The following is a 24884-nucleotide window of genomic DNA, read 5'->3' as shown; positions in this document are numbered from 1 at the left end:
GGAGGCTGGCGAAGGGGCTGATCTGTTTTCTGGGGGGGGGCTAGAGCCCCACCTTGCCCCCCCTTGGCGCCGTGCCTGGTCGGGGGTGGCGATGAATATATATGATTCGTTTCATCGTTCTCCAGTCATCGACCGTATGCAATACCTATATAATAGTATATGTATAGTGATTAAAAAAACAATATTCTATTCAGACGAGTCTCATATTATTATACGTTCGTATATGTATGTACAATACAGTGTCAGTGTTATTACTTAGATATTATTGTATTGTATAATACATATAATATATGTAAGTGAATGTGACCATTGGCATGCAAACCGGATCGAATATTATGTGGCGTGACGTCATGGCATGAGTTTCATTTTCAAAATAATAGTAATTTAGATAATATGTAATAAATAATAAGATTTATGTTTGGATAGCAATAACTCTATTCATCTAAACTTTAAACACTCTATCGCGGTATAGTAGTAATATTTAACCAGTGGTAGCCTGTATACGGTCATAACACTGTATAGCACAAAGGAATTTTTTCAAAAGGAGCATTTGTGGGGTTCATATACTTTGTTTGATGTGTTAAACGCTACGAAATATTCTTCATAGTTGTTGTGCATTATAATTTTAACTATTATGGGAATTACCACAACATCGTTATAGATATATTATAATTATTAGAAGATAATTCATCAATAATATATTCTAGATTAAATAAATATACTTTATGAATAGTTTTATTTGATCCGAGAAAGAGAGAGGCGTGTACTCCCTGTTTTATTGTCCAGACTATGTTGTGGCTCTGAACTTCGACGATTTCGATTATTATTGGTAATATATTAAGGCATTGATAACTATAATACTGTAGTCTGTTTCCCGGAACACCCTAGTCTTATGTTTCAGCACTGTTACATTTGATTTTTTTTGTATAATTTTCGCTGTTAACGAAAAAGAATGGTCTTTTTTTAATTTTCATACTACCCTTTTTGTGTAATGGCTGTATTCTTTCTCCCCTGGTATAAAATGGTCATTAAACATTTGAGTTATATACCTATATATTTTATAATACATAATATTGTGCCTTTATAAAACGTTAGATCTTGTAAGAAAATAAACATAGGTAATAAAAAGTGTTCGCTTGGATCACTACAAAGTCGTGATGTTTAAATTAAATTCCATCTGTAGCTGTTAATGAGACACCGTCGTGTTTCTCTCTGCCCGAATAATGCAACAAAATCAGTTTAATCGTTTCGAAAGCTCGATGGCATTAAAACATATTTAATTTTAAATGACAACGTAGAAAGAACGTAATCATTTTTATTATTATTTTTTATCTTCTCTATTCTATAAACACCGTCGAACGATAATATTACAACTTTTATAATTATTATTCTACTTGCAAACAATATTATCCGTTATATAGTCGTACTTAATCCAAATTAAAAATAACGTGCCTTTATTTTTACGTTTATATACTTTAAATAAATATTTTATGTCTACAAAACACACAGGTAATCAATATAGAAGGAAAAAATTATCTGTGTATATTATTTGCGATTCATTGAAAGTAGCAATAGTAGTATATATTATATTATGTTTCCTATACATGTATATTATACGGTTGAATTATAGTGTTTTCTTGCAAAAAATTATAGCTTTAAGTATAAATTAATATTGACGTAGCAGAACAGTCTACGTTTTGCAAAGAGTTTCACAAATTCTTTGATTTTATAAATTATTATTATAATAATGAGTTGTTATTTAAATGCATACATAAGCTCTTGTCGATTTATGTTTGGCGTACGATCCGCGATTAATTTATAATGTTTATAAGCGCGTAATAGGTTAGGTAAAAGTTTCCTATCCCGTTGCTGTATCGCATTGTTCACCTATTTTCTACATCTTCGATTCTGAATAACTAAAGCTTTATAATACCATGAACTGATTTTTTTAATCTATAAGGACCTTTTTTTTGTATATGTATGCATTTTTTTTAGTAATTTCATACATCTGCATATACTGGAAATTGGAATAGTTTTTTTTTTTTTTGTAAATGATCGTGCAGTACCTATAAAATACTTTACTAACATGGTTTATTATTCATAAATTTACTAGAATTTTAAGATTAGACTGCACGATAGTTATTAAATACCTCGAGAATACCTCTCAAATTTTTAATGCACTCTACACATAATCATATATGCTCTCCCGTAGATTTACGCAGATCGTAGATCCAAACAATCGTTGTCTTTTATTCAATATCAACATTCGCAAAAAATAAAAACGTTTGAAAAATAAATTTAAAATAAGACTTTTCACACGACAGTGGTTTGCGTTGATATGTATATTTACGATCGTCGGATGATGCGATGACGCCGAAGCGACTCGCGCTCCTATATGCATGGATATCTGCAGTCGAGATTGCCGGTCGCGCATGTAATCGATCCGATCGACGGTGATAAAATTTTTCTTTTCATCTCCACGCCTCTTATTTATACACATCCTTATGCGCCTGCAGAGTATCGGATATCCGGCGCGTCTAATGGCGAGGAACCAGGGGGGAACGGCTCTCCGCTGATTCGTGGTTCAGTCGTAAATCTCATCGTAATCGTTGTACGCGTTTATTGTATTTTATACTGCAATACAATGCGTCTCGCAGCTTACCGGTGATATATGGATGCAACAACTGCAACAACACTATATTATAGGTAGGTGCAACGCGTATGTATTGTATATAATACTATATTGTATATTATAGTACCGTATTACCTACGCGCGATGATTCTTCGATTGTTGAAAATATCGACGGCGTTCGTTACACGCACGCACGACAGTGACACATTACATTTCCGGTGGATATATGGTCGATATTATGTGCGATATAGCAAATAGTTATATAATGCTAAAAAACAGTTTTAGGTGATAGGATATCGCCTATACGTTGTATTTATGTATAAACTATTACTGCACCGGTATGTATGTATATATATATGTATTATAATTTATAATATACGCGGCTGAAAACGGTGCTGCTGCAGAGTGTTCTTAACGAGCGGTCACGTCGGATATGAGAAGGAAGCATGCAGTGCTTTCGACCTCTCCCCTCTCATCAACCCTTCTCCCACAACGACGACGCGCGTATACGCACACACTGCAGATCGCCTACTCTGCAGCAGCGCAGTCGACTAACCTCTCGCACACAACAGTACATATATATACTCCCATCTTCGTATATTACGTGATTTTAACCCGATTATTATATACACACATGTGTGTGTGTGTGTACCTGAACGACCGTATATATTATATATATATATATATAGGTGTACACGCCGCATGTGTATAATATTACATCTCCTCCCAGCATCCTCTTTCCTGCTCACGTCCGCTGTGTGTGCCGTCTAGTCGATAGGTCTTATTATAATAGCTGCTGCAAAGACGATTACACACACGCACGCGGATCGTCGTGAACCCGTTCTTGTGTAACCAGTTCGTATAATATTATGTTATATATTTATGCGTGTGTGTGTGTGTGTACAACAAACCGAAAATTACCATCGTCAACGATAATGTTTCTCCGTTGCCGCCGCCGCCGTAGAGGAGCGTCATCCTCGTATATTATACACATTATAATGTATTATTTTATATTATATTCACCGGCTGCATAGGATCAACGAACGTTTGCGGTTTTTTTTTTCTTTATCGTCTTGCGGGTTCTCCTCTCGCCGCCTTGCGTATTTATATACCGCACGCTTATAAATTATAATAAAATATATCGACGACCATCAAACGATATTATTACAGTATATATTGCCATAGGCACAAATAGCTAGTGGTGGGAAGAAGACTGATTACCTCTATGACTCTGTGGTAAGCTCACTTCTGAAAATTTTACATATTTACAATATTTTTTTAAGGTTATATAATAATATACCGGGAAAGCCTCATTAGAGTGCGGTATATTATACTCGAGCTTCAGCCTCAACATTATTTGCAAATATATGAACATATATCTTACACGTATACAGAACCCCCAAGAGTGTGACTTGCTCCACGTAAAACATTTAATGTACAATTCCGTGGCGGTCGTCGTTTCAAATCGTTCTAAGTATTTTTAAAGTTTTATTTTGTCACGCAAACTGTTTGTCTTTTAGTTTACGCACGTTTCTTTTGACGTAAATAACGTATTTACTCGATTTTCACGATATTTTTATCTCCCGAGAAGTCGATGTGTTCTTACACCATAAATATTTATTATACGTTCATCGTATATATGTGTTTGTGCGCGTGTATTTGGTGTGCAGCGTATTAATATATACAAGTATTAAAATAATATACGTCTACCTGCCTATTGATTTTCTTTTATCGCTGCAATTACTTTATTTAATATCGTTCTCCTGTAGTATCCGTTTTACGTTATTTACTGCTGCTACATTTAGTAACTTCCGATAAAGGGTAAAGACAAACCTTTGGCAACATCTCGTCCAGGGATGATACCTTAGAGACCAATATTTCAAAGAGTATCACTAACTTCAAAAATTATAATAATTATTACTAATTTACTACTCATTCAAAATCCGATTTTTATAAATTAAAAAAATTCTCAAAAAAGTAAGAAAAAAAACCTAAAACAGGTAGTAAAAATAAATATTAAATATTTCCCAAAACAATAATATTTGTCGTGATAATGAGTGTTTAGCTACTTATAATTTGTAAAAGATTCATAATTTAGTGTATTATAAACTTAGACCTTATAGTGCAGAGTGTTGTACTACCATTTTTTTAGTCCCAATAAACTTGCTGCTAGTATAATATTTATATTTATTATTATTATGTACCTCAACTACCACAAAATATATTAGCTTTTATAAGACTAATATTGTATTTTTTATTAGATTACTTAGTTTATACATTTACATTTTTTTAAATAAGAGATTCATTTATTTATATTGAAAATGATCTGTTTGCGCTTCATATAGATTTTAAAGAATGTGGAATTTGTTTCTATGGTCTGTGAAATTTTAATAGCAGATGACAATGCATTTGACCGTGATGTGTCATCATATGTACATTAAATAATAATTAAAAGTTCTTTGTCATTATCCAGGATTCTCGTATATGATCAGTAAGCCTATTCATTGTTTTGTTGACATTTTTTATTTATTTTAACTTGTCTGTCATATTGCTGATATTGTATACTTGGTGTTCTGATACAGTATATTTATCAGTATGACGCTATATTATTATGCCGTTTATATTTCGAGCTGCGATTTTAAAGTCTTCCCAGTCGTCATTACCTAACTCAGTATAATATTATATATTATAAAAAGTTTTTTTCTTGTTATACTATTTAAAATAATCGTGTATGCGTATTATTTTAACACTATATCAATTATATGCATATAGGTACCTACCTACGTTTAATATTATTGTAATTCTCAGAAGCATTGGCCATCTCCGTTTTACCCTTTGTAGTGTATGTATAAAATGTTTGTGATGTATGTAACTCGTCGATGTAAACATTCGTTCAGGACCTTTTCGCACGACTTGTTACGTTAAAAAAAAATATAATATAATACGCTTTATTGTTTTTTTTTATTTTTTACGTACGCACTGAGTAAATACTGCGCGCGCGCACGCACACACACACACATATATACATATAGTTGTCATTCGTCTGCAGTGCAGCGAACCTATAATGACCGTTTGAACTATGTCTACATACACATAATAATATAATTTAACGCTCCATAGTAAATTGACAATAAAATTGTGCCTAAAAATTGTAATTAATTTATATGAAATAATGTAATATATTATGTACAGAGTTCGTCACTGATCCATCGTTGTATTTGTATGTGTCTGTATATTATATTAATTTAGTGAAACGTACATTATATAGGTGTGTGTGTGGGTATATATTATATTAAATGAGTTATTGTTCGTCGAAACGTGAAGAAAATAAAAATTATACGTCTTTATAATGTGTACTTAATATAATCGAAACAGATTTTCGGGATCGACTTTGCGGGTAATACGTGCGTGTGTGCATCACGGTGTTTAAAACGATCGCAGTTCCTCTTGTCGGATTTCCGTCGACAATATAAATTGCCGGTCGAACCCCTTTTCCACTGTAGTTTGGCGGGTTCAAAACTTCCTCAATTATTATTTGTATTCTCGTACGAACATATAATAATATAATATATATATATACATAGTTCTGGCTCTCGTAAGTATTCGATTGATCGACTTGAACTCGGTTTAATCGTCCGTGTACATTTATATTTCACTAATACGTCCCCTCCACGCCAATAACGTCCATCGTCGTCGAATAGGTGCGTCGTCATGTGTTTTATATTATGCACAATAAATAATACAATGTACCATATTATACACCTATATGTACGTATACTTATAATACTTTTATATGCACAGCGTTAATTCAAAAACGCCATGGATATAATATCGACGTTAAAAAAACAACAATGCTATACGCGCTCATACGTGTGTACGCGACGTCTATTTATTTAATATTCGGTCAACGACTCGCGAAGAATGCGTCTCAACGGCAGTCATCGCGGTGATCGGAATCAAACATATCAAAGTCTGTCATACCGCTTTAATATGTATATTATATATTATGCACACTTGCAGTGTATACCCTTTTGTACACTAAATTGTCGACGATATTGTTATCGGCGTACGGCCGCAAGTCGCCTACAGTGCGTCGTGGCTGTTCAAATTCGCGAAACGAACGAAAACAAAATCTGCAGTTATTAAACATCCGATGGAATCGCACGTATTCTGGTCGTTATATTTTTGCGATGCCGGGCGCTCGAGTACCGCTCGAACATTTTCCCGCATAAGTACGATTGCGGCTCTACCATAAAATATTATTATTATATCTATGATGATGATAATGTAATGAAATGCGCAAAAAATTCATTCGTTTCTTTTTTATAATATGAAGCGATAAAATCTGACGCGTGCGCGAGCATATTATCGTCATCGTAAAGACGGTTATTAAAAAAAAAATACGCTTTTGGTATAAAATAATATATATTTTAGTGCGGGGAGAGAGGTACCTATACATTTTTGCTGCTTGTTCGGCTATAGTGAAGAATAGGAATTAGAAAAAAATTTGCTTTTCCAATATTCGATAAAACCGCGGTTTATTATTAATATATATATATATTATAATACAGCAACATTGTCGTATCGTGTCGACCGGCCCACACAGTGCCGCACGCAGCGCGTGCCTATTACATTATGTTTTTATGTATTTTTATTTGGACGCGTAGTACGAAGAGTTTCGTTGTTGTAATTATTATAATATGATACTGTTGGGTCAGGCGTGTAGTCGAACCTTTGTCGGTCGGCGATGGGCTCGAGCGCTGCCGGCATTTGGTTACGCGTAGGCTTTCAAGACGAATGGTTACATTGAGCAGTTTTTTTATTAAAATGGAAAAAAACCGCGGTAATGTGGTAGACTGCACCCCTTTTTTTTTACTTTTTCTTAAAAATAAATTGAAATTCGTTAAAGTTGTCGTGTTTTGTTCGAATTCGACCTTTATGGAGACAGGCGCGTGCGAAACCCCATGTATAGTTTCGTCTCAGATTTATATATACGTAGATACCCACATATAAAGGTGTACCACAGACCAACTATATACGCGTATATTATTATATATATAACTACCTCTCAACGTCACGAAGGCTTTCAGAGTCCGTTCGATAGACTCTCTTGTCGCACCGACAATGTCGTTCGTATCGATTTGCTTTTTTCTTCCCACGTACGCGCTGCAGCATTTTTATTTCGAAAGTTGATGAATAAAATTAACAATAGCTATTTTTCTCAAAGTTTGTATTAAAATGAAATGTATTATTATGAATACTGCAATAATATATACCTGTGCCGTTAGTTTACCGTTTCGATTTGTGATTAAAAAACAGTGTTTATCGTCATTTAATTAAAATATTATTCCGTCGTAGTCGATGTACCTACTGACGGTTTTCATTCGTTGACTCTGCACGCGCGCACGCGTTATGCTATTAGTTATTACCTATATTATATAATATTGTGCAGTAAGTGTAATTTTATTGAATGTTATAAACACATTCTATAATCATGCACATAACACTTGCTGTGCATTTACCTCTGTACCGTGCAACGACTATTATTATTAGGTGTATACTGTATTATTATATCGTATGTAATAATCACGAAAAGATTTCGTATTCTAATAAATATCAACGTGTGCCGGCCTTAAACGAGCACTGTACCTTTATATTTTATACACTGCAGTCCGTGTAGCGTACTTAAACACTATTATTGTTATTAAAGTCTCGTAAAACGATATGTGTTACGTTTTAAACGCGTATGATATAAACTTAACTACGTATAAACACCGCGCTATGGTGATTTAATCATATCAAAAAACAGCCAAAAGTAAGTAGCGTATGTCTTATATATATATATTAAGATCCTGTGAATAAAATAAGTATTTTAAGTGCACGTATGTGTGTGTACGTGTGCATAAGTGTTTGACAATATTGTAATGTCACACAATACTCCTGCTGCAGTCTGACTTTTATAATACCCTGAGGGACATGAAGTACGAGAACTACTGCAGAAGAAATTTCCGCTTATTAATATAACGTGAAAACCACCGAAGCGTTATTTCAAATTTTTAGATAATTTATTAACTCGTGGTGACAAAAATAAGATGCTATGGCATTGACATAAGTATATAATTCGTAGTACGGTTTCCGGACCCTTTCGGTCCTATACTCACTTACCCGCAGCGACGTCACATTTCAAATGCGGCTATGCACAACAAGCTGTGTGTACGCAAGTTAAATATAATCAAATATATAATATTATCGTATAATATAATACATTTAGGTAGACAGCTGCTTGACTCTGCGTGATTCGGTGGAAGGAAAATCGATAATCACACTTCATCGGAAACCAACTATTCCAAATTATTGAAATAATTAACTTTATCTATATATAGGTATTTGCGGCTTAGTTTCAAATTAACGAGATTTGTGTTATTAATATATTTCACACTCGATGGATCAAATTGAAGAATATACATTTTTTTGTCAGTTCCGTACACAAATTGGCGTTTATCGTTTTATTAAAAATAATTATGAATGTGTTGTTTATAATATAGTAACGCGTCACGTGTCTCGTATTCGGTAATTTATAATATACGTTTTGAAATATTATTATCTGAGCAATGGCACGATTATAATATAGATTAGCCAATAATCGGGTACCCCTGTGAATTAAATGAAATACGCTGCATATAAATGTTAATGAGTGGATTTTTCTCTCTCCGCAGTACTCGATATAATATATCGTTCATATCGTTATTAATAAATTATGCTAAGTAAACAACTTTTGAACAAATATCAATTTTAATAATGAATTCCGTATAATTGCGAATGTTCGATTAATTGCCGTGTATATAATGCGATATTGTGGGTGATATGCATTTTCAAATATTATATTCGGTCGTACATAATTTCGAGTATTATATGGATGGTAAGCTAAATGGATGCAGTACTATTACGTATATTATTGTTAATGATATAACGTTGTAAAGCTATACATATAGTATTCACTTCACGATTAAATCATCTATATCTAGGTATATTACCCACACCAATTTAAATTTTTTAATAGTATAAACTTAAATTGTAGTTCCAAAAAAAAAATTTTAAAACATAATTGTTGTGTACTATGTACTTGTATGTAACACATATACTTCAGTAAAGATATATTTGTCTGATATGAATGGCTATAATGAAACTTAATTTTACATATAAACCCAAAGTTAATACTAAATTATGAAAAATTTACATGCATAATATGTAGACTATATAATTAGACCTATATCAATATTTTATTCTTTTATAATAAAATACAAAATAATTAATTGGATAATATAATTTTTAAAGCAGTACTCATGTCATTAATGTATATACCGTGTACTTAACTGAAAGAATTATCAGAAAAACATATTTTTATATCTTTTTCACTTCCAGAACACTTAACTACGTCGAATTGCAATTGCTACAAGTACAAAGTAGAGACAAACAACTTAAGAGTCGCTACATTTTCGGAAGTACCCACTAAAAGTATTCATTTCTAAGAATGGTATTCTTTTACCAAAAACCTCTTATGTTATTTTGAAACAAATAAAAAAAAGATTACGGCAAAGATAAAATATGGTTTGATACTGTGATTTGCACGTTTTCCAACGCCTTTTATTCTATAATGTTTTTTGAAAAAATTACATTTTAAACTTTTGGTAATTATTTTATATTTTTATTTAGCAATGTCTGAGGGTTAAAAGTAATATTTTTCACACAATCGGTAAAAGGAAGTTGAAAACATCATTAAACCTCCCGGATACTCGTTCAACCGGATATCTAAGACAAAACCCAAATTGTTGGAAGGACAATCATTTTATCTTTGTGTATTGTTTTTTTTATAGACATTAACACCAACAATTTTATCGCTAACCAAAGAAAATGGCAATGGTTTATAATTAAAACAGTGTTGCTTTATTCGTTAAATGATAGCATTTTTTTTTATAAAATAACTTGAAAAAAATAGGTCAGATTTTTAAAGAATTGTGTTTTGCAAATATTTTTTTCATAAGTATTCTTATTAGGTATGTCCCCCTCTCTGTATTATTTAATATATTGATAAACTTTATTTAATATAGTGTTATAAATTTATTATATTACCTACATTAAATATCAGTTAGGTATAAATTATGAACATTATGAATACTTAAACAAACATAATGCAATTTAATTAAAGTTATTTAAGATTAAGCAGTTTTTATACTCTCGTCCGTTTTTAAAATATAGCAATATTAATATATTTTATTTATTACCCATGTTCATTAAATTGTGTCAATAGCATACTATTATAACGGAAATTCACAAATTTTAAACAGTATGTTTTTCTTTCAACATTATACCACTTCCCCATAACTACATATATTACACTCATCGTAAAATATATGACTGTAAGGTCAGTTCGTTTCTTATTATGGTTATAAATACTCTAAACTTAAGTAAATAAAACTTTTTTTACCAAGTACATCAATTCCAATTTACTAAACGTATAATATTTTTTATGGTCCTTTGCCCGGAACTTGATGCAGTTTTTTCAGTTGCAATACCGTCAAGGATATTTTTACATCACCATAATTGTTAAAAATACGTTTTTCTTATTGCATCTTACTCTTAGAATAGTTTATTTTGTATGTTCAAATTGTAGTTAAAAATTAAATATTTACATCGAGTGGTATTGATTATGTAAATTGTAAACTATCAAAAATTATTTTACCATAATTTAATGTCAGTAGATTTCTAGTAAAATATATTGTATTATTATTGTTATTAGAGTCTTACGAAAAATAAAATTCATGTATAGATAGACTATTGGTTCTTAAACGCCATCTCAATAATATAAATAGAATGTAAGTGAATTTGGTGGAAACGAAAATCACATTTTTAGCGGAAACGATGACTGCCCGGTTGATCGTCATCTTGTATAATGTATATGCTTTTTACAGAAATCTTTTAATTGTTATGCACACTACCTATACCAATTAGTTGTAAGAAAATTTAAGTATAGTGTACTTTTTTATTGTTTACAATATTTATTCATCTTTGTCAAATTGTATTGTAATTTCTATATTCTTAAGTACATTCATTGTTTATATGTCATTCCAGAAAATTACTAACATATTTTCTTTTAATGCATTCTGATTTCGACTGTCATCATCGCCATTCTTACAGTTGGCAATCTAACATAATTGTTGCATACTTTAAAAACGGTTTGTTGTTATTTAGTATCTACCAAATGTATTTATTTTTTTATATTAATTTAATAATAATAATAATAAATCATTTAATTGTAAAAGTCCTATCGATTCGCTCTATGTAGCATCGATTCCGCCAGAACCGACACATGTGACTCACCACTATAATATAGATTATCTTCATAATGTCTTAAATCAAACATTGCTTATGGCTGTATTCCGAATTCTCGTGATAATTGTATAGATAACAGGTTATTAATTACATAGGTAGTAAGAGCAACTAACAAGGGCAGTACAGTATACAGCAAGTGTAGTGCAGTACAGTAAAGATAGGTTAGGTTAGGTGTACCATCATACGTTCTCATTTCAAGAAAAATGTTTAAACAGTAGATATATATTAAATTTATATTTTGTTAATAATTATTTATTTTACCGTAGAATTTCATTAAAATCAATTCAGTTCATCAAACTAAATTAAACTTAATCACGGTTATACTACATTGCGTTTATCATTTAGTTATAATAGTTATATTTTTTATAATGGAATTAATAAGAGAAGTATTATAAAATAAGTTGTTTGTTTCGTTATTTGCGAGTTTATGTCTTGTGTTATAATATTAAGTCGAATTTACACAAATAGTATTTCTAAGGTACGCATATATTCTTATAATCTACAGGTATATGTGTGTATGTAATTAGTTGCTTTTATTATTTATTATGCTTTTTTTCGGTTAAAGGTTTCTTGTAGACTTGAGCTTCCTCTATAGTCTTAAGTCTATTTAATATATATATATACCTACATAGTAACTATAACACCAGTTGTATTTAACTATATTGTGTAATATTATATAGCTTATCTCATATAATTTAATGAAAAATGTATCACATTATTTATTTTATTTTATAATTTGATAATTAAAGAGATGTATGCAAGAAATTATAATAACAAAATGCATTTTTCTAATTTTAGAAGTGCGACAAGAAGCAGTACAACAAGCTCTGGCCGCAATGCAGTCTAGGCCCAAACCGTCGTTGCCGATGCCCAGTAAACGTACCTCAGTTATGGCAAGAAGTCCTGATCGGTCGGGCACCACGCGCAACGAAACCGGTGAGTTAATATTCTTACTATTAAATAATAATAATAATATCCTGTCATTCAATTTATTATTTTAAATATATGTATGATTAATTGAAGAAGAACAAATTATGTCCCACGTTACTTTTTAAAAGTAAATCTTTAACCACTTTTGTATCATGTGTTTTCAGATTCGAGCTCAGACGACGATAGCGTAGGTGACCATATACCTGACCGAGGAGAAATCAAAGACCGCGGTAGTGGTGGACGTGAACGGAGCAGCGGAGCGGATACCAGTAGTACGGGTGGGTCAGCTAGAGATACTCCGCCACATCCAAAGACTGTTGCTCCTGCTGCCACTACCATTACTCCTTCTGCTACTCATGGACCACAACATCAACCCTTGCCGTCGATGCAGCAACAGCAGCAACACAGACATCATCACCATCACCATCACACCAAGTGAGCACGAAAACCTCCTATTGTATTTTTAGACCACAAAATGATAAAATTCCGTGATTTTTCTAAACATTTAAAAAATTATTTTTATTTGTTTGTTGACCAAATTGTTTTGGGTTTACAGGATTCCTAATGGTGCTCCTGGAGGTGGAATGTCCGGCAACAACGGTCCCAGTTATTGGGATGAATCCAGGACGATTATCGAGACTCCTAAGGAGCAGGATAAAATCAAACGCAATAAGCCCGAAGTGACTGAAGTGGCTGACATTTTGCATAACGTCCGACCTCCATGTGAGCAAACAATCTGATAAAATATATACATTAATTGAATATTTTGAATTATTTTTTCGTGTATTGTGTTCGTGCTGTTATATTATATCATATTGTTTCTTCCAGACCCTCAACCTCCAGATGTTACAAACAACGTGACGCAGTCCAGGAGATATACACCCGCAGATCGAGTAAATCGGTACAGTCGAGATTCCAGACAATCGTCCAGTGACGATGGAATGGGCACAGTGTCCAGCAGCGGCCGTTGGAAAGTGTCGGCCAAAATTCAACAATTGTTGAATACACTCAAACGACCCAAACGACGGCCCTTACCCGAGTTCTACGAAGACGACGATGTTGAACTTGAAATCGCGGCCAACCCTAAAGATCCCAACGCACCGCGACCAGAAGGCGCCTACATGACTCCGGCTTTGGGTGAACCACTATCCGTAAGTAACTGATAACGAAATAATGAAATTTACTCTTAGATCAAAATAAATGATAAAATTGTTTTTTTCAACCACTAAAGGTACCATCAGGACTTCCTCGTAATTTGGAAGCTGCTCTGCAACGTTATGGTTCGAGTACTTTTAAAGCTCCTGTAGCTACTGTATTAGATCCTAATGGAAAATTAAGCATCACACTTACTTACGGTAAATATTTTGTTTTTGTTTTAATCGATATTTTAAACACGTTTATCCATATTATTATATATATAATTATTGTTTTTTTTCTCAGGTAAACTTCTTAGCAGATCTCACAAAGTGGCCTACACTCTCTTAAACCGTCCACTAGTCAAAGGTAATGGTGGTGGAGAGTGCCTAAAACACGGTGACCGTGTAGCTCTAGTCTATCCGAACAGCGACCCGCTGAACTTCTTGTGCTCTTTTTACGGATGCATATTCGCTGGAATCGTACCGGTGCCAATTGAAGTGCCATTAACTCGTAGGGATGCAGGGTCACAACAAATAGGATTTCTATTAGGCAGCTGTGGCGTTCAAGTAGCCCTAACATCTGATGTGTGCCTAAAAGGTCTTCCAAAAACAGCTACTGGTGATGTAGTAGCGTTTAAAGGCTGGCCAAAGTTGCATTGGTTTGTCACCGAACATCTACCCAAAACTCCTAAGGACTGGTGCCCACCACCCCATATTGGTGAAGACACTCCATCTTACATAGAATACACCACAGATAAAGAAGGTTCTGTAATGGGTGTAAGTGTAAGTCGCACAGCTATGTTAAACCAGTGTCGGGCTTTGAGCCAATCTTGTAACTATACTGAAGGTGACACCATGGTATGTGTTCTCGATTTTAAACGTGAAACTGGTCTATGGCATTCTGTTTTAACATCTATCCTAAATGGCATGCATGTCATATATATCCCATATGCTTTGATGAAAGTCAACCCAGCCTCTTGGATGCAAATGATAACAAAATATAGAGGTAAACATTTTTTTTTTATTATTATCTTGTATATTTTGTACTATATTGATTTTATAAATATTGCAGCAAGTGTAGCAGTAGTTAAGTCACGAGATTTACATTGGGGTCTTTTGGCGACCAAAGATCACAAAGATATTGTTCTAAGTTCATTAAGATTATTATTAGTCGGTGATGGAGCTAACCCGTGGTCTCTGTCATCGTGTGATCAATTTTTGGCTGTTTTCCAATCTAAAGGCTTACGACCAGATGCTTTGTGCCCATGTGCTTCATCAAGTGAATGCCTTACAGTTTCTGTTCGAAGGTAAATTTCATGATTTTAATGAATTAAACTACTTAAAATAACCATAATTATCTTTTTTAGGCCCGGCAGAGCTGGAGTAAATGCAACTGGACGTGGTGTCTTATCAATGTCTGGCTTGAGTTATGGTGTAGTTCGTGTGGACCAAGAAAATTCACTTACTTCATTAACTCTTCAAGACTGTGGTCAAGTTATGCCCAACTGTTCAATGGTAGTTGTTAAAATGGATGGTATACCTTACATGTGTAAAACTGACGAAGTTGGAGAAATTTGTATGGGTGGACTCAGCACGACTACATGCAATTACTGGGGACTACCGGGCTTATCAAATGCAACATTCAGAGTTACACCAATTGGAGAAGATGGAAAACCTACAAATGATACAGTTGAATATACGAGATCAGGTCTTCTTGGATTCCTTGGGCCTGGTGGACTAGTATTTGTGTGCGGATCTCGAGATGGTCTCATGACAGTTACTGGACGCAAGCATAATGCTGATGACATTATTGCTACTGTTTTGGCTGTGGAGCCAATGAAATTTATTTATAGAGGAAGAATCGCTGTATTTGCTATACGTGTATTGCGTGATGAGCGTATATGTGTTATTGCTGAACAACGACCTGAATGCAGTGAAGAAGAAAGTTTTCAATGGATGTCCAGAGTACTTCAAGCTGTTGATTCCATTCATCAAGTTGGGTTGTACTGTTTAGCGTTAGTACCACCTAATTACCTTCCCAAGACACCACTTGGAGGAATTCATTTATCTGAATGCAAAAGAAGATTTTTAGATGGAAACCTACATCCGGCTAATGTACTAATGTGTCCTCACACATGTGTCACAAACTTACCTAAACCACGAGAAGTGCATTCAGGTATCTATTATTAAATTATATATTTATGTTTGGGGATCGGGGTAAAAATTAAAAAAAAAGTTTTCATATAATTTTGCCTAGTTGGCGGGACTGTTTCAGACGTGGGACCTGCGTCTGTAATGGTTGGAACAATAGTCCAAGGAAATCGTTTGGCTACAGCACAAGGCCGTGATATTGGCATCATTGATATGGAATCAGATTCTAACAAAACTGTAAGAAAATATGCTCATATAATAATATCTAGTATAATTTAGATAATCTATTAGTAAAATCTAAATCTACCATGGTTTTATTTTTACAGTATCTTTTCATATCTGAAATACTCAAGATGAGGGCAATTAGAGATCCTGATCATGTAATATTTACTTTGGTGAATGCAAAAGGCGGTGCAGCTGCCACATTGACTTGCTCACAGTTACATAAACGAGCAGAGAAAGTATCTAACTTGTTAAATGAACGAGCTAAAGTGAATACTGGTGATCATGTTGCACTTATCTTCCCTCCAGGAATTGATCTCATATGTGCATTTTATGGTTGTTTGTATGTCGGTAAGTTGAAACTAAAAAAAAAATAACAAAAACTAACCACAATATAAACCTATTTATTACATTAGTTTTAAACATATTGTCATGTTTTAGGTGCTGTTCCTGTGACAATACGACCTCCTCATCCACAAAATCTTCAGACTACTCTACCGACTGTGCGAATGATTGTAGATGTCAGCAAATCTACATTAGTCTTATCCAATCAAAATATCATTAAACTTCTCAAGTCCAAAGAAGCTAGCAATGTAGTGGATGTAAAATCGTGGCCAATAATCTTGGACACTGATGATATGCCAAAGAAAAAAATTGTACCCACTTACCGAGCACCAACTGCTGAACTTCTTGCTTATTTAGACTTCAGGTATATCAAAGCAATAAAATAAATTATGACACTGTGTTTCTATTCATTTTTTATGTTTACAGCGTTTCGACTACTGGAATGTTAGCTGGAATTAAAATGTCTCATGCAGCTGTCACATCATTATGTAGGTCCATGAAATTAGCATGTGAACTTTATCCATCAAGACATATTGCATTGTGTTTAGATCCATATTGTGGTTTAGGATTTGCTTTGTGGTGCTTAAGCAGGTGTGTATTAATTATTTATTAATAAAGCGTATTCAAGTATGTCTTAATGTTGCTATTTATTAATTGATTTCAGTGTATATTCTGGTCATCATTCTATTCTCATACCTCCATCTGAAATTGAAATAAATCCTGGTTTATGGCTCTCAGCTGTTAGCCAATATCAAGTTCGAGACACATTTTGTTCTTATGGTAATTTATATCATATTCATCAAAATTACAAATTAAAACAATAATATTTGTTATTAACCAAACATTATATGTCATATAGGTGTCATGGAGTTATGTACCAAAGGCTTGGCTTCATCTGTAGGACTTTTGAAACAACGGGGTGTGAATTTAGCTTGTGTACGGACATGTGTCGTAGTTGCCGAAGAAAGACCTCGAATAAACCTGACAACATCATTCTCAAAGTTATTCTCTGCTCTTGGACTCAGTCCCCGAGCTGTGTCTACCAGTTTTGGATGTCGCGTAAATGTAGCCATATGTTTGCAAGGAGCATCCAGCCCAGAACCATCATGTGTATATGTTGATCTACGAGCCTTAAGAAATGATCGAGTTTCCCTGGTCGAACGTGGTAGCCCACATTCATTGTGCTTGCTCGAATCAGGCAAATTGTTACCTGGTGTTAAAGTCATTATCGCCCATCCAGACACGAAAGGTCATTGTGGTGATTCACATTTGGGTGAAATCTGGGTACAAGCGCCACATAACGCCAGTGGATATTTTAGTGTATTTGGTAATGAAATATCAGAGGGAGGAAATGGATCAGAACAATTCAATGCACGACTAGTCACTGGTAGCACAGGCGAAGTTTACGCTAGAACCGGTTATCTTGGATTTTTAAGGCGCACTGAATCAACATCGACACCATCAAGTGTCGCGTTACATTCAACAGACACTATTGACATAATGTCTCTTAGTGATTTGTCACTTGCCTCGTCTAACCAATCCACTCTAAGTAGCAATGCTACTGCTCCTGCTGAATTACCAGGTATGCAACTTACAATAATTAATAGTTTAATAACATTGTTTAATGTGTATGATTTTTTTTTTACAATATAAAATATACATACATTAGTGGTTTGAAAATGAAAATAATTAAATTTTAGAGACTATTAATTTATGTAAAATTTATTATTATTTATTTATTTAATTTTAATTTCTTCAAATAACAACAGTTCCTGAATAATATCCTTTTTATACTTCTATATTTCAATCAAAGGAAGTAAAATTAGTAATAAAATTAATAAAATAAAAAATATATTTATTCAATCATTTAATATTATAGAATTAACTTAAAACTATGTATATATAAAAAAATAATAATAATAATAATAAGTATTTGAACTCTAAATGAATTAGTGACTGAATTGTTGAAATGAAATGTTATGAATTTTTTTTGTGTTTTCCATAGCTTAATAATTTTTTATCACATATATATTTTAAATATTTTATTTATTTAGAACTTCACGATGCCGTTTTTGTGGTTGGTGCTCTGGATGAAACAATTATTCTACGAGGCATGCGTTATCATCCAATTGATATTGAAAATAGTGTTATGCGATGTCATCGAAAGATCGCAGAATGGTAAAATATTTTATAATTTGTATTATTCTTATTATTTGTATGTTTAAGTCTTTAATGATATTAATACAACTATACTTTTATTTTAGTGCTGTATTTGCGTGGACCAATCTCTTAGTAGTTGTGGTTGAGCTGGATGGCAATGAGAGTGAAGCACTTGACTTGGTGCCATTAGTGACCAATGTGGTGCTCGAAGAACATCATTTAATTGTTGGCGTTGCTGTAGTAGTTGATCCAGGCGTGGTGCCAATAAATTCACGCGGCGAAAAACAACGTATGCATCTGCGTGATGGCTTTTTAGCTGATCAACTTGACCCTATTTATGTAGCATATAACATGTGATCACCTCTAAATCAAGGGGTCTAGTTTTGTTTTTAGATAAATTTATAGTTGTGATATACAAAATTATTATTATTATTATTATTATTATTATAAAAATACACGTTAAATAGAAATCTTAATTATAATTGAATTTCAAAAGAGAAAAAAAATTTCAAAACAGTAGACTTTATTATTATTATTGAACTCTAATTTCGATATAATAATTGTATGATAGATGATTTTATTTTTGTTATTTTAAGTTGCCATATTGTGCGTCTGATGGTTGTGATAAAATTTCGGGCCACCATTTCACCCTTTCATTCTCTTTTTTTCTTTAATGATATAACTGTATGTATGGCCTAGTCATATATTGAAAACTTAAAGTTTAAATTAAAAAAAAAAAAAAAAAAGACATAATTATAAAAATTTAACATCGCGTAGCTATTTAATCTTTATTATACATAATAAACATTTATATATATATTTATAAATATATGAATATTGTGCAATTTTAATTGATAAAATTTTTTGTGACTAGTATGCGTGTGTGTGCATGAAACACACGCATGTACCATACACGTCAACCTCACCATGTCTCAATGTTTTTGTACATATTATAATAAATTTAGTTTATATTTATATAATTATATACATATTTATGCATTTATGCATAAGTAACTATTGTGAATCAACAGTGAATCGCGTGCACTGTGTATGAATGTGCGTTTTGTTTTATTTATAATTTTAGATTTATCTTTTCTGTACACAGTAAATAATAGATGCCAAAATGTGTATTAGTGCTCATAATTTTTGATTACCTTTAATATAATATAATATATAATTGGAACTTTGGTTGTACTTTGTGTGAGTGCAAATAAGTGTGTGAGTGTTGTGTGTGTTTTTTTTTATGTATAAATAAAAAAAAATAATATAACATGTGTTGATTTTTATTATTCATTATCCTCTAGTTTGTATTCTATCCAATAGTTTGCAATGATTATTAATGACCATCATGATTAGTATTAAGCTCATTTAAAAATTTTAAAATAATCCATATTCCATTAGTTTAAATTATTTTTGTACAAATATGACTGTTGAATGTAGTGATAACTGATAACTGATACTATTTCATCAATAACTATTTCTACTTTTAATCATAATTTTTTAAAAACTGAAATGTACTGTAAGATACAATTACAGTAAACTCTCAGTAATATGACTATGATTATCCTGTACCTATGTCTACTAATCCAGCTATATTTTTATATTTTTGGGACTACAAGAAAAACCCTTAAAAGCATCATTTAAAAAAAAAAAATGAATAACTTATTTTAGACCTTTCTCATCAAAATATTAACTCGATACAGTAATAAATTTGTGTGTAAGTAGTATTTGTAATAATATGTTTTAAACAAATAAACTAAGGTTTTCGAATGAACCAAAAAACGTTTATCTGTGAACCTCCATTAATTCGCATTTTTCATTAATCCATAAATTAATTATTCCATTAATCCGGCAGTCCCTGGTCTGATTTTTGCTGTATTTCCGAGTGTAGGGTGTGCTGTAATTATACGATTATTGATAGTTATGTCATAGGCACGTTCGCGACTTTCTCGGTAAAGCAATCATTATCATTTATCACTTATCAGTCTTCGTTTAGTGATCGAATCGTTCGGTTGTTAGACGTTAGTATTGTGAGTTTCATCGCTTTTTTAAATAGTTATATTTTTCTTTATCTGTCGTGATAATAATTGTGAATTTTTATAACACTTACCTGCTTATTAGGTATACTTATAGAAACAATCTAGTTGTTTATCATCATGATTTGCAATAAATGTTCCATGAAATTGTACAAGATGACTTCTTAAACGGCTTAAGCTGTTATATATATAGAAAATCATTCTTTACTGTTTTGATGCAGGCATTAAGTACTGCAGTGTGTCGATATTTAATAAAACTACAAAATTTGCTAAATTCAAATTGATTTATCGGGTTATAAAGTCGGTTTTGAATCAGGTATTTCAGCTATAAGAAAAATGTTACATTTTAAACTTAGCAATGATTCAGTTTATTTCACCAGCTACACATTTTAAAATTAGCACACTGGTCACTGTATCAAAATATATGGTATGAAGGAACTAAGAGAAGAGAACCGAATAATTAGGTACAACATAATATTTATAAAACATTAAAAGAAGTAAGTCAACTAAAAATAAAAGCTTTTTAGTTCTTATTTTGTTCAAAACATTTATTGGTTATATAATTTGGTTAATATAAAAATGTAAACATGAATGAGTAAAAATAAAAATTGACGACTTTGAACAGCAATCGTAACCTATACTAAAGTAATCGGGATTTCTAAAACACCAGTTTTTTTGGAATTTATGATTGTGTTAGTAATTATAGTATCATTCAAGGAGTAAGTAAAAGACTTTATGTCAATGTCCAATTATAACAAACTTTCAGAATACATATAAAAGATATTTTAAAAGGTTTTATTAAAAAACGACTTTATTAGTATTTTAAACCGTATTATGTTTTATCATACACTATATAACATAGAAGTATAGAGCATAATATATATTGTTTTATACAAAACAATCAATGAAATATCTTATAGAAATTGTAAAGTTGAGTGTAATCCTAAAGTTCCTTAATTAATAATTATATACCATTATTAACTCTGTTTATTAATGTTTAACTAGAATCAAGATCATATAAACATATTTAATTTCTAAATACTATATTCATCATTATCAGTGATACCTATATTTAATGGGAATTTTAAACTTTTGTATAGGTATATTATGATTTGAAATACCGATTATGCAATACTATTTTATTATTACATATTATAATTAATGTTTAATGTTTTATGTTATGTATTAATAAATTAAACTATATTATTGAGTTTCCAATGCTTCCATTATCTAATATTTAAAAAGTGATTTCAAAAATAGCTTTAGCCTCCGAAATTAAATAATAATAATTTAAATTACATTAATCTACCAGAAATCTGTTTTCCAAATCAATTTCAGTATAAGTACATTAGATTTATGACATTTTTTTGCGTACCTACATATTGCACTCCGATTTCGTGAACATTCACGCCTACTTTTTATAATACTATGTACTTTTTCTCTGAAAATGTAACTGATGTCCATTGATCATATAAATTAACTTTTGGGTTGTACTGAAAGTATCCACATAAATTATTAAAAAGAAAATAGAAACACTAAAGGAAATATCTCATCTATGTTTGGTATAAGTTGCGCCAGTACTTTTTTTACATTAATTTTACTTGATAGTTTATACTATAATACATGTTTTTTTTTTTTATTATTATTATTAACGCGTAGATTAATTACGAATTTTGAAAACTTATTACACATGTCGTAATGTATATTTTATCTATATACATATATTATCAGAATATTCATACAAAATATACTTTTTTTTATCTACCTATTTAAAAAAAATTAATTTTCCCACTTTAAGCAATTAGGTATAATAATTATACCTAATATTATGTGGAACATGACACGCGGCCACATTATTATGACGTTATGAATAAATAATTCGAGTACATTTATATTAAAAAAATTAACGTAATACTCTCAATCTGTTAACGACTGATCTGTACAAAATCTGAAACATTACTTTTATTACTTATATAACTTTGAGTATATGACTCGAAAATATCGTTTTATATATATATATATATATAGTTTTTTTACAGCTCATAGGTATAAGTTGATATAAAAATTAAAATGTCGTACAAGTATTTTATGGACCATGCAAGTTTCGTGAATTATCGCCTTTCAAAAAAAAAAAAAACGGTATTAAGCGGAGTTCCGATTAGTAGCATTGTTATAAGACGTTTTCAGAATTTTAAATGTCTTTTATTTTTAAAATGATAAAAAAACACATTGATTTTGTTTGAAATTTAATAGATTTTTTTGTCAAACTTTATATTTTTATTTGTTTCAACGACAATGATAAAGCCTAAAACCTTAAGTACACATTGTTTCTGCAACAAAAAATTAATTGTGTTTTTATTAATGATTATATTTATTTTTTCTTTAATTTAGTACAATATGATGAAATATTCCCACGCAAGTTTCCTCTCCTTTAGTTAAGACCGGAGCGCACCGTTAACTTAATAATTAATAATCTTATTTGAGTTTTGAGTATCCTTTTAAATATAATTATCTACGTTACGCGGAGCAAAGCACGTTTTTCGAACATTTTTAAAACTAGATGTATAAGAACTGTGTATGATTAGTCTGAAGAAATATAATTTTTGGATGTTTGTAAAAATGGGTTTAATAAGTAAAATTGTGTACAAAGGCAACGTTTTAAGATAAAATCTCTTATAATAAGCGTATATTAGATAAACGTTAACGTGGACGTGCATTGTGGGAATGACAGTAGCAGACTTGATAAGCAATGCTTGTCGTCGGAAAAGGTAAATTACTTATCATGAAATCTGATGAAGCAAATAATACATAATGTCAACACACAGTTTTGGATATTTAATTATTATTATTAAATTATACAGGTATTACACTGCGAAGAGTTTTGATATTATTCGTTGAAAGTTGTACAGTTGACATTTATTGTAATAAATAATAATAATCAAAAATCTATTCTAAAAATTAGGTTTGTACATAATATTTACTTTTTATTTTGTATAATTATTACATGATAATATTTTATACTTACCAACAGACATACTAATGTATACGATATAAAATTTTATTATAATATTATACTTAGGTTCTATTGAATTGATTCGCATTTTGTGTTATCTACCATAATCTGCTGCTGTTGCGTGTGAAAGCAACAAGCGTTATTTTGAATGAGAGCAAAGTATTTGACTTATATGAAGGCAAAGCTTCTCCAATCAATCTGATTTTGTTATTTAGAAAATAAAGTAATTTTAAAATTGTTTCTATATTTTTTTCTAATAAATATTCAGTAATTGAAGATTAGAGCTCAATTCTATGAAGTCATTATCAGTAAAAATACAGGTTTGGTTTAAAATTTAAAAATATGTATAGTGATCTACTTTAATACAACAAATAATAATTTGGATGAAGCCAAAGTTTCGAGATGTGGAGGGTATATATTTTAATTTGTTAATCAAATTCTATAGTGTATATTTAGCATTTACTATAATTGGAAGTAATAAATGTTTAAGTGTGTTGATGATATTTTCTTATTTTTATGTATAGAAGTTAATTAAAATTAATTTTAAATAAATAAATATTAAATACAAATTTATATTTTTACAAGTAGGTACTATAAAAACCATTTATTATAATAATTGTGAGTAAGAATATGAATTCATAAAGAAAAAATATATATTCAAGTTTTTAAAATCAATAAAATAATATAAATCTTAATTTTTTTATAATTCGATTTATTATTTGAAATTCTGTATGTATATAGAAAAGGGTGAATAATAATAAACATTGAGAAAAAATACATTTTTAATGTTAAATGATAGTTATTTAAAAACTAAAATTGTGTTCCATAACACTGTAGAAGTTAAGTTTGTATTAGGTATGATTATTATT

At 31.2% G+C, this 24884-nt stretch overlaps 1 protein-coding gene across 2 annotated transcripts in view; it reads left to right on the top strand.

The window, feature by feature from the left end:
• The window catches only part of LOC114129377 (disco-interacting protein 2), a 79990-nt gene extending 59752 nt beyond the window's left edge, over positions 1-20238 (top strand). The window contains exons 4-19 of one of the 2 annotated variants that reach the window (XM_050198959.1): positions 12821-12958; positions 13117-13387; positions 13509-13675; positions 13781-14103; positions 14184-14307; positions 14393-15094; positions 15161-15395; positions 15456-16264; positions 16364-16476; positions 16566-16812; positions 16903-17170; positions 17233-17397; positions 17471-17586; positions 17666-18388; positions 18861-18984; positions 19071-20238. In XM_050198959.1, the coding sequence (XP_050054916.1) occupies positions 12821-12958; positions 13117-13387; positions 13509-13675; positions 13781-14103; positions 14184-14307; positions 14393-15094; positions 15161-15395; positions 15456-16264; positions 16364-16476; positions 16566-16812; positions 16903-17170; positions 17233-17397; positions 17471-17586; positions 17666-18388; positions 18861-18984; positions 19071-19323 (4778 nt within the window). In that variant the 3' untranslated portion in view covers positions 19324-20238. Of the gene's footprint in view, positions 1-12820; positions 12959-13116; positions 13388-13508; positions 13676-13780; positions 14104-14183; positions 14308-14392; positions 15095-15160; positions 15396-15455; positions 16265-16345; positions 16477-16565; positions 16813-16902; positions 17171-17232; positions 17398-17470; positions 17587-17665; positions 18389-18860; positions 18985-19070 lie in introns of both variants that reach the window. The other variant, XM_050198958.1, reaches the window with a different exon arrangement.
• Positions 20239-24884: the final 4646 nt, after the last annotated feature.

The sequence above is a fragment of the Aphis gossypii genome, chromosome 2 (genome assembly GCF_020184175.1).
Source record: "Aphis gossypii isolate Hap1 chromosome 2, ASM2018417v2, whole genome shotgun sequence".
In the NCBI taxonomy this organism is placed as follows: Eukaryota; Metazoa; Arthropoda; class Insecta; order Hemiptera; family Aphididae; genus Aphis; species Aphis gossypii.
The sequence above is the reverse complement of the archived record's forward strand: the minus strand, read 5'-3'. Positions and strand labels throughout refer to the sequence as shown.